Genomic DNA, 12244 nt, shown 5'->3' on the forward strand with positions numbered 1-12244 from the left:
ATGTGGTTCACTCTGAACATCTGCCTGTATCTGTCTTTTAGCTTTATTTTGGCAGCTTCGATACTCAGATCAGACATGTGTCAGCTCCAAGGACACTTCAGGTTAAATGGAATGTACAAGAATGGAGATTTTATATTTGGAGGCCTGTTTGATGTTAATTTCCTCACAGTGTTCCCGGAGCTGAGCTTCAGAACTGAGCCAGAACCACCATACTGTGAGCAGTGAGTCTAGAGTGGATATGGACACCAATACGAGGCTGAAATAAAAAGTTTTTTAAAAAACTGAAAATATACCTCAAAAATATTTTTGCAAAACATCTTGAATTCAATGTTAATTGCCATTGTGAATTTGTTCAAGTTATGTTTTACTGCTTAATTACTGTAATTAATTCCTTATTTAAACTATTCTGGAAGGTAACTGGCAGTACAAATACTATCAACATTCTCTTGCTTTTTCATAGATTTGATATGGAGAGCTTCCAGCAGGCACAGACCATGGCTTTTGCAATAGATGAGATCAATAAGAATCCAAACATGCTTCCTAACATCACTCTTGGTTATCATGTTTATGACAACTGCATGATGCTAGGGATGGCATTCCGGGCTGCCATATCCCTGACCAGTGGTACAGAAGAGTTCTTCTCAAACCAAAACTGCACTGGCCCACCACCAGTGATTGGCATTGTGGGGGATTCAAGTTCAACTGCTTCTATTGCTATTTCTAGTATTCTGGGGCTGTTTCGAGTACCTATAGTAAGATTGGATGAAAGAAAAAAGGGTTTCTTATCTGGTTTTGTATGAAAAAAAAAAAGGTTTCATAAGTACTGATCATTTTTTGTTGGGTTTTCTGTCTTTTCTTCTTCTGTCTTTCTCTCTAATAAGGTTAGTCACTATGCAACCTGCTCCTGTTTGAGTGACAGGAAAAAATACCCCTCTTTCTTCAGAACTATTCCCAGTGATGCTTTCCAGGTGCGGGCTATGGTTCAGATTTTAAAATATTTTGGATGGACCTGGGTTGGTCTTATCTACAGTGATGATGACTATGGCATCTATGCTGCTCAGTCCTTCCATCAGGAAATGCAGCTGTTTGGAGGCTGTGTTGCTTTTTCTGAAATCCTTCCCCATGATAACAACCACAGAGATATTCAGCGTATAACAGGAGTGATTCAGGCCTCTACAGCTAGAGTGGTGGTTGCTTTTTCCACTCCATCCTTTTTGATACCTTTGTTGGATGAGGTGGTGTTGCAGAACATGACAGGCAGACAGTGGATTGCCAGTGAAGCTTGGGCCACCTCTCTTGTAAATCACGCTCCACGTTTATTTCCCTTTCTAAGAGGCACACTGGGGATCGCCATAAGGCGCGGAGAGATCCAAGGGCTTCTGGAATTTCTGCTACATCTCCATTCCAGCAATGATCCAAAAAATAACATGTTAAGGATCTTTTGGGAGAAAATGTTTAGGTGCAGTTTTGAAACTGGGAGTAAAGAGACAGATGGAGAGCAAGTCAAAAAGGTGTGTACAGGACAGGAGAATCTGAGCACAACAGACACACCATACACTGATGTTTCGGAGCTGAGGGCCTCTTATAATGTGTATAAGGCAGTTTATGCCCTGGCACATGCGCTTCATGACCTGATGCAGTGTGAAGAGGGGAGAGGACCATTCAGTGGTAACAGCTGTGCTGACATAACAAACCTGAAACCCTGGCAGGTAAGACCCACAGGAATAGTGCAGATTCTCTCCAGGCATATACACTGTGTTCCAAATTATTATGCAAGTGATGTATCAGTGGTATTTCAGTACAGTAAATACTGAAATCTGAATGATTTAGAGCACAGCAGAACTTGTTCAGTTATAGGCTTATTAAGGAAAGTTTCTGTCAAACAAGTTAATTGTATTAAAAGGGCAGCTATACAAAAACTAAAAATAAAAAAGCCAGTGTTGAGCGACAAACAGTCTCAAAAACCTCTCCATGCAGGCTGGCAGTTAAGCGTAAAGTTGCATTTCAGCCACCCCTAAAAAAAGCTCACAAAGTGAAATGTTTACAGTGGGTGTATAAATACATTTTCAAACAGTTTTATTGCTGTGGTGTTTTTTGCAGCATGGGATAGTGCATTGTCCTAAATGAAAATCATTTTATTTCAGAAGGCACTATCTTTCTTTTATACCATAGCAGAAAATGGTCAGTTTTAAACTCCACATATCTGACAAAGGTTATTTTGACACCATCAGAGACCCTAAAGGGACCTTTCATCTCACTTCCCAATATTTCAGCCCAAATCATCATCTGCTTGCTCCTTGCTGATGTCACAGTAAATAAAACTATTTAAAAATGAGTCTTTATGTAGTTCCAAACCCACTGTAAATGGTAAATGTTTCTCTTTGTGAGGTTTGGTTAGAGGTGGCAGAAATGCAACTTTACGCACAACTGCTGGCCTGCATGGAGAGGTTCTTGAGACCCCAGAGACACAAGCAGCTTCAAATACCTGTTTGCTGCTCAACAGTGGCTTTTTTATATTTTAAATACAATTATTATTATTATTATTATTATTATTATTATTATTCTCTTGTGCTGTAAATAACTCACAAATCTTATGATAGTTCGAAAATCTCCATTCAGTTTTCACACAATTAGTTGTTTTCATGTCTTCTGCATAACATTGCACCAATTAATTCATCTTCAGAAAGATCTTTCTTTCTCCCTATATTACATTTACCTTAGTAGACCTGGAAAACAATTGAACAAACCTGTCTGAGATTGATACCAGTTTTCTAAAAAGATATGGAGAAATAAAACAAATAAACAAACACTTTCTTTGAAAAACTAAAATCTTTGAAACTGTTTATTTTATCTAATATGTTTATTGTACTGAAATTCTGCTCATATGTCATAATAATTTGGAACACAGTGTACAAGAACTGATTTGGAAAAGTTAAATATGTGCGGTACATTAATCAAAATTTTACATAAACATATAACACCTGTCCTGTCTACAAACTGTACAGTTGGTTCACTACCTACAGAAAGTGAACTTCACCACTGGCTTTGGGGATCATGTGTCATTTGATGAGAATGGAAATGCTCTGCCTATCTATGATGTAATGAACTGGCAGCCGAGCTCTGATGGGTCAATAAGGGTCCAAGCTGTTGGTGTAGTAAATGAAGAGGCAGCAACAGGGATGGTGCTCACACTGGATGACGATGCATTATACTGGAACTTTGAGCCAAAACAAGTAACTAACATTGCATGTTAATGTCATCCCTTTTGCAGATATAACCTAAAAATAGACAAATTTTTGAAAAGATAAATAAGAAAGAAGTAATGGAAAGGCCAAGCTTGTCATTAGGTAAAAGAGATGACAGACAAACACATGACTAACAACATGATGTCTCTTTCAGATCCCAAGGTCAGTGTGCAGTGAGAGCTGCCCCCCAGGCACAAGACGAGCCTCGAGGAAGGGCCTTCCTGTTTGCTGTTTTGACTGCCTCCCATGCAGAGATGGATTGATTTCTAATACAACAGGTGAGATGATTATTGTTGGCAAGGTTGGGCAAAAAAAAATTTAAAAGTATTTTAAAATAAAATAACTTAATTTTAAATGTATCAAAATAAACTACAAAATACAGCAGCCACACCATGTATCAAAATAAACTACTGTATTTTTGTATTTTAAAAATACTAAAAAATACTTTTATAAGGGAGCATGAAATTTCTTTGCAAACCTTCCATCAATTGGCCTATTTGATCTATCCCTCCACCATTATGCTGACTCAGCTGATTAAGTAAACAATGTTTGATAGAAACAGCTTTTCTCTGCCCAAGTCAATCAGTAATAAATCTAACATATGCAACCAGTTAAAGGCACAATAGTACAGCAGGATTTTTGGATTAAAATATCCAAAAACCACTAGAACAACGTTATATATTTTGTTGACTTGTGTACTTACATTATCCCAAATGTTTCCACGAATGGTAAAATCCAGAGAAATATGCAATTTTAATCAGGACACAGGCCGTGTCCATGTGTCGCCTATCAATAATAAAAGTTCTGTTGCTCTCGAGACATGTCACGCTCGTCTCTCATTAGCAATCTCTCCAGCGGCCTTGATTCTGCTCGTACAGTACTCGGCCATGAGCTGCTTCATACTACAGTAACATTAATAATCTCACCCATGAACATGATTTCTGCCCAAGTCCCATCCCGATTCTTTTCCACCAGCTGTAGACATGAAGACAACACATCCCATTATTCCACAAAATCAAGGATAAGCCACCTCTAGCAGCGAATTGTACATATCGTGGATTTAACAGATCAAATATTCACATATCCCTGTGATCTAAATGAAGGTTAGTTTTAAAGTAACCAACAGTTTAATGTTTAACAATGTTTGCGAATGACTTATAATTGTATCCTAATTTAGTTACTTGATGTTTGGTAACAAAGGGCCTACTTTGCATCAGCAACACTGACTCAATGACAGACAAGTCATTCATAAGAAGACAGCTGATGGCTTCTGTATTCATAGCAACTAGTTTCTAACTAATTAGTCAATTGATTGTTAATCAGAAGTATAGGGTGCTGCTGCTCAGTATAATAGTTTTCAAGAACATTATGTAAACAATTTAGCGTAGGCTACTAAAAGGAACACCAAAACTTAACATCTGTTCTGAACTCAAACAAGTCTGGGCAAACTACTGAGTGGGAACCAATCAGAGGCTTTTATGATGTCAGTATTTAAACTTCTTACAAAGTATTTTACAGTATTTTAAAACTACAAAAATACAAAACACTAAAGTATTTTGATACAAAATACAAAGCCATTTTCATCAACCCTATCAAATACAAATGACAAAATACTATTTTGTATTTTAAATACGTATTTGAAATACATGTAACATAAATACTGCCCATCCCTGATTGTTGGTGAATTTTAATATTTTATTTTTAATATAATTTTAATTTCAAAGTACTTTACGCTTAAAATCCTCACCATCTTTCTTTCTCTTAAATCACAGATGTAAATGAGTGCACAGTGTGTCCAGATGAGTTCTGGTCCAATCCAGATAGGGATCAATGTGTCCCCAAAGAAGTAGAGTTTCTGTCCTATGAGGATCCTCTGGGCATCTCTCTGACCACTGCTTCTCTGCTTGGCACCTGCTTCTGTGCTCTTGTGATGGTCATCTTCTCTCATCACCGTAACACTCCCATAGTACGAGCCAACAATTCAGAGCTCAGCTTCCTTCTGCTGTTGTCACTCAAACTGTGTTTTCTGTGTGTGCTGCTGTTCATTGGTCAGCCGCAGCGGTGGACATGTCAGTTAAGACATGCTGTGTTTGGCATAAGCTTTGTCCTATGCATCTCCAGCATCCTGGTCAAGACTATGGTGGTAATAGCTGTGTTTAAGTCATCTCGACCAGAGGGCAAAAGTGCGTTAAAATGGTTTGGAGCAACTCAACAAAGATGCACAGTTTTGGTCCTAACAGCCATCCAGGTTGTGATATGTGCAGTCTGGCTATCAACTGCCTCTCCAACACCCCATAAAAACAACCAGTATATCCGCTCTAAAATAGTATATGAATGTGATATTGGCTCAGTGGCTGGTTTTTCTATGCTGCTGGGATACATTGGCCTGTTGGCAGCAGTAAGCTTCATGTTAGCCTTCCTGGCAAGAAATCTTCCAGATAATTTTAATGAAGCAAAGTTCATCACTTTCAGCATGTTGATCTTCTGTGCTGTGTGGATTGCTTTTGTTCCAGCATATTTGAGCTCTCCAGGGAAATATGCAGTAGCTGTGGAGATATTTGCCATTTTAGCTTCTAGTTTTGGATTACTGGTGGCCATATTTGCCCCAAAGTGCTACATCATCCTTTTACATCCAGAAAGAAACACTAAAAAAGCCATCATGGGAAGAGATACACAAAAGAAATGATGATTTATTAACAAAGTCTGGTAGAAGCACGTTCAGATAATCTACTCAATCAATGCAAGAGGAGACATATAGAGCCGACTTACCAGTCTGTTCTATGACAGTTTTTCCAGCATCCCTCCTCCACCCCAACTCTTCAATCTTGATTATTCCTATTTCAGCCAGCAGCCAGGGATGGGGATGGGAGGGGTCATTTGGGGTTTCAACTCAAACAAAAGTAACATTTTTGTAATGCCTGCTGTTTTGTAAAAGTTCAGTATGGAGATTTCAGTCTGGCATGCATGTTTTCCAAGGGAATACAGAATTGTTTTAATTGCACTTTGACTTTTATATAGAGCTGTGATCAAAAGTATTGACAGTGACATAAATTTTGTGTTCAAAAAGTTTCCTGCTTCAGAATTTGCAGATTCCTTTTAAACATGTTTGTATTGTATACTGGAAAAACAACGATAAGCATTTCATCAGTTTTAAAAGCTTTTTTTGGAAAAATATTTAATATGTGCAAAGAGTCAACATTTACATTTACCCTTCTTCAAAACTTATGCAATTTGTTCTGACATGCTGGATAGCTTCTGGGCCAAATCCTGACTGATGGCAATCCATTCATACCTGATTACTGTAATGCTTAAAGCTTACAGTTTGTGAACTTCTGCCTGTCCACTTGCCTTTTGAAGATTGACTACAAGTTCTCTCTGGGATTAAGATTCGGGGAGTTGCCTGGCCACAAGTCCAAAATTGTACATGTAATGATCTCCAAGCCACTTCATTATCACTCTTGGCTTGTCACATGAGTGAACTGATTTCATCAAGTAGAACATGTTCCTGAATCAACATCTTTGTTGAACCTGGAACAACATTCCAATCAACCAATCAGATTTGAGGAACAAGTTTACATTTTTTGTCAACCAGGTTTGATGGTTCTACATCAGTGTTAATCACCTATCATTTACCTCTGATTTTAGGGATAAATAATGGGTAGGGTTAAATTTAGTCGTAGGGATAGGGTTAGGACTAAAAGGTAACACTTTACAATAAGGTTCATTAGTTAACATTAGTTAACTACATTAGTTAACATGAACTAATAATGAACTGCACTTATACAGCATTTATTAATCTTTGTTAATGTTAATTTCAATGTACTATATACTAATACATAAAATCTTGTTACATTACTTAATGCACTGTGAAATAACATGAACAAACAATGAACAACTGTATTTTCATCATTTTCATTCAGAATTTGCAGATTCCTTTTAAACATGTTTGTATTGTATACTGGAAAAACAACGACAAGAATTTCATCAGTTTTAAAAGCTTTTTTTGGAAAAATATTTAATATGTGCAAAGAGTCAACATTTACATTTACCCTTCTTCAAAACTTATGCAATTTGTTCTGACATGCTGGATAGCTTCTGGGCCAAATACAAAGTTCTGGTATTAAACTCTAATGGGCAGGCTAATAGGTCCTTTAACTGTGTTACTGTCCTTTAAATGAGTTAGCATTTGCTTAGCAGTGCAGCGTGTTTCAGAGATCATCTAAGATAAGTACATGGTTGTAACGTAGTTCGTATGTACGGGAAGAAGGAGGCGACAACCAGAGACGTTTAACAAAACTTGAATTCCAAAATAAACAAAGAACAAAACGAAAGTAATGCCGGCAGATCCTCGCGGACGTCTGCCGGCCACACAAACATAATAAAACATAAATAATATCCAGGCCTGGTCCTCTCTCGTCCTTCACTGTCGTTGCTCCTCCTTTTATGCTCCCTGTGCTCCTCCGTGAGAGACTCAAGGCCAGTGCGCCTTCCAGGTGGAGCTCATTAACTCTCGCGCCACCGGCCTCAGGCTGTTCCCTCACGGCTCTCGCCCGCCCTGGTCACCACAATGGGTTTTTATACTATATCACTCTGCATTTTTGCATAGTCGCTCTATCAATTCTGTGTCAGGTCAACAGTCTGTTTAATGCTTAGAGAGAATTACTAAGCATTTTAGCAGCTAGCGCATATTCAGTGTTGTATAAGAATACAGAGACAAGCTTGCTGAACTTTAAATGTAAACAGGTTTCACTTTTGTATTCACATTCTAACGAAGCTACAGCAAGAATATTGTACAGCAGCAGAAGCAGCATGGATAACAAATTCAGATAGCAATGTAGCGAATATCAACAACAATAAAACGCAGCAGGCGTTGCGGTTCGTAGCCTACCGTGTACAGGCCTAAAATTACCTTTTGCTAATTTGAGTGAGATGAGTCATATCATGATATTATCATGATTAAAATGCAAACAATGTTCTCATCTTTTTACATACTAAGTACATAAGCAGCTGTTTTCGGATTTATATTGGGCATGTATTATGTCGTCCTTGGACAATCACGTGACTGTTTTGATGGGATACACCTGTGGAGAAGCGCACAAAGGGACACTTTAAAAGTTGCGTGGTGGAGAAGGAGCAGTGGCTTAGACAACTTTGGTTGTCTCTCGGGGGCAATAGGCCCTCCGGAGATGGAGATAGGTAGTCAGTTAGCTGTCTTTAATATTAGAGAGTGGAGGTAGAGGGGGGAATTGACTTAAGCCGAGTTCAGACTGCACGATTTTCAAAGTAGTCGGGTCACTGTTCTTTTCACACTGCATGACTATCTTGGCCAGCATTCAGTCGCTGCTGTGTTCATACTGCACGATGGATCGGCGATAGAAGGTTTCACACTGCATGATTTTACAATATAGGAAGAATCGCCGACAACTCTGTCTGGCACGCAAACTACGTTTCACAACCAAACACACGGGAGATGTGACAAGGAAACAACGCAATATCACGCGTGCAAGACCGGAGTTATTATTATTATTATTAAAAACGGTAGCCCGCAAGAAGCTAGCAATACGAATTGCCTGTGCGCTGATTTGCAGTGAAAACAAGAAAAAGAAAAGAAGAATATAGGAGGAAATGGTTGGGGAGACTATGGATTGTGTGTTCTGCAACAAGAGTTGGAGGTAAATAAATAACTTTTCAATGTGCTGCTGTTGCGGATGGTCAAGCAAATGTTTGTGCTTTGTTTCTGTTTGATAGAATTGTAACGTTTATCTGAAACAAAGCCATGCTTGCTGATATTGTGGTCTATAACTCCTCCCTGAATTCCCCGCTGCTCTGTATCTTGCTCTCTCATTGTGCTGTTGGTCATCGCCGATGTAGTTTTCAGTCAAAACACTTTTCACACTGCAGGATTTTGAATCGCCGACAGGTCCAGATATTTAGCATGCCAAATATCTCACGGGTGTTTCCTACTCGTTGGCGATTCTCTCAGATCGCGTCTTTGCTCATTCACACTGCGTAAATTTCACTCACGTGAACGAGCACTGATTTGCCTGTGATTTCGGGCATTTGTCGGCGATTTCTCAAAACCTGACGCCGAGCCAAAATCGGGGCTAAAATCGTGCAGTCTGAACTCGGCTTTAGTGTCACCTGCCTCGACACACTGGTTGCTGGCGCCACGTGTTGCCCAACTCAGATACGACTGATGAGAGGGATTCTTGCCTGGCTCTTGTGAACGCAGCACAAGGACGAGACTGCTGCGGAAAACGGACTGATTGTTTTATGAATGAACTTGTGACTTAAACGCCGCCTCCTTAATATGAAGGAACGCTCTCCGGCAAGACGACACAAGTTGCCCGTGCTCTGCTTTACCTCCTATGGATGGGTCTCCTCGGCCTTGGGAGAGGGAAGTGTTTTTAACTTATTCATTAATTTATGTATTCATGAATTGTTTGTTGTATGAGGGGCAACGGGTAAGGGAGGGAAGTTGGGGGTTAAAAGAATGGAGAAACACGCCTTCTGTGTGTTCACGATGTGCTGTGTAAGCGTGCTGTTTGAGTGTCAAATATTTAATGAATTGAGCGTGAAATTCACTGTGTGTAGATTAAGTGTGGTGAATTGTGGGTTGTTCCATGTCGCGTAACGACCCGTGCCTGTGTCTTGAATTATATTTTTGTATATGTGAAATAAAGTGAATTCCCTGTGATTAAAACAAATAGCCGTTGTATGAGAATTTCTTTGACAGACGTGTTTGGGCTTTCAACGAGGTTTATTACAGGCATATACTATTAACTACAGGACGAACAGCAATTTTGCAATGTCTGTATGTTACCGTCATCTAATTAATAGATTTCACGTAGAATGATATTTATCATTTCAACTCAGAGTGTGCCAAGGCAGTTCCATGTATTCTTAAATGAAGCAAGAGTGCTTCAGTTGATGCTTTAATATGTATTTTGTGTTATAATCTGTATAGTATTTGCGCTCTGGATAACATTCGGTGTTCCCTTTCGATACTTCACTCGTACTGCATATGGGGAAAGGTCTCCTTTTTCCCCGTTACTGAAGCCTTTTTCAGTAATGCAGTGTAACTGCATCATCATTGGTTCACTCATAGACAAGTTGTTGTACCAATGACGGTATGGCATAGCTGCGCGGCCTATGGCAACAAAGCCCGCGAATATTCCCGCCGAAATGGGCGGGGTAGCTATATAAGCAGGCGTTTCGCCATAGGATTTCAGTTCTCTCTCCTTCAGCGACGACTTTATAATGCTCTTTGCTGATCTCCGGCTGAAGCCTTTGCCGCCTGGAAGAAGCTCGCCTGGGAGAAGTTCTCGCAGACTGCCGCCTCAAGCACCGCTCTCGAGCCACCCATTTCCCGCTTCCGGCTGCCTCTCAGCACATCTCCTGTCACCATCCGGCGCCGTTTAAAGAGCATTTCCCGCGGCTTAACGCCGCTTTCTAAAAGAGCTTTCCCAGCAGCTCACGCCACTCTAAAAGAGCTACAATCAGCGTTTTCCCGGTGGCAGCATTGCCTCAATGCCGCGCCACAGCTGTGGCACATGCAGCTGTTCACTGCGCCGCCCTTGTGCCGCCTTCAGCATCTGAGAGCATTCAGCTCATCCCCTGCCGTCTTCTGTCAGGTGAGTACAGAGCTTATTTTTCTACTTTCTCGCTGGCGTTTGCTTCAAACGGCGTTTCTGCGAATGCGTCATTTGCCGGTTCCTCCCCCGCAAACCGCGTTCGTTGAGGATGCGTGCGTCACTCGGGAGCACAAAAGCGAGCTCTCACTCTCAGCTGAATTTGATCTGATGCTCTCCCCTGACTCAGGCAAGATTCACGATACATTTTCTATCTGAGTGTATTTCTCCTTATCTCAATGCGCGTCTTTTGCCGGTCCCTCCCCGCGAGCCGCGTTAGTTCAGAATTATGACATGACTTTCTTTCCTAGCTTTGGTGAGAAACATGTTATATGCTTACTATAATAGAGCATATTTCTGCTGTTTGCACTGAGTCTTCTCTACGTGTTGCTTGCCGGTTCTGCCCGCGAGCCACGTTTATTGAGAAATATAACATGTCGCTCTTTCCCCTCTTGGGTGACACCCATGTTATATACATTCAGTTTATATAGCAGATTTTTGCATAAGTTATCTGAATCTCAGCTGAATTTGACATAATGCTCTCCCCTGACTTAGGCGAAACTCATAATACATTTTCTATTTGTGTCAGTGTATTTTTCCTTATCTCAATGCGCGTCGCTCTCCGGTTCCGCCCCGCAAACCGCATCGATTGAGAAATATGACGTGATGTTCTCCCCCGACTCGGGCGAAAAACATGTTTTTATACTGTATTAATGGAGCTGATTCTGCTGTTTGCGCTGAGTTTCTCTATGCGTTGCTTGCCGGTTCCGCCCCGCAAGCTGCATTCATTGAGAAATATAACATGTCGCTCTCCCCCTGTCTTGGGTGAGACATATGTTATATATATATTTCAGTTGATACAATGTATTCCTGCCGAGTTTGCTGAATTTCTCAGCACGTTGCTTGCCGGTTCTGCCCTGCAAACCGCGTTCTTTGAGAAATATATACTCTCACCCATCTCAGGTGAGACCTATGTTATTTATATATTCAGTCAATGGAATAAATATGCTACAGTCTTTCTGCGTGTCGTTTGCCGGCCCTGCCCCTGCAAGCCACGTTCATGAGGATGTATGCGCTCACTGAAACTCACTCGCTCACTCATGCTTGGTGGAACTAACATGCTCATTATGCTGGACCTCTGTTCATGTGACTTGCTGGCTCTGCCCTGCAAGCCATGTTCATTGAGGAAGAGCGGTCTCACTTCCGACACCATTCGGCTGAATATACCTTGATGCTCTCCCCTGACTCAGGTGGGACTCATGATGTATATTTTTTCCAAGAAGCATATATCTGTTTGCTGAGTTTCTCAGAGTGTCGTTTGCCGGTTTCACCCCGCAAGCCACGTTCATGAGGATGCATGAGCATTTC

General features: G+C 40.6%; 1 protein-coding gene across 1 annotated transcript; it reads left to right on the forward strand.

Moving 5' to 3' along the window:
* On the forward strand, nucleotides 1-5931 carry LOC137022696 (extracellular calcium-sensing receptor-like). The gene is made up of 6 exons (XM_067389137.1): nucleotides 1-221; nucleotides 461-752; nucleotides 882-1709; nucleotides 3006-3233; nucleotides 3400-3523; nucleotides 5018-5931. The coding sequence occupies exons 1-6, from the start codon at nucleotides 1-3 to the stop codon at nucleotides 5929-5931; spliced, it is 2607 nt and encodes an 868-aa protein (XP_067245238.1).
* The last annotated feature ends 6313 nt before the right edge of the window (nucleotides 5932-12244 follow it).

This window comes from Chanodichthys erythropterus, chromosome 7 (assembly GCF_024489055.1).
Source record: "Chanodichthys erythropterus isolate Z2021 chromosome 7, ASM2448905v1, whole genome shotgun sequence".
Classification (NCBI taxonomy): domain Eukaryota; kingdom Metazoa; phylum Chordata; class Actinopteri; order Cypriniformes; family Xenocyprididae; genus Chanodichthys; species Chanodichthys erythropterus.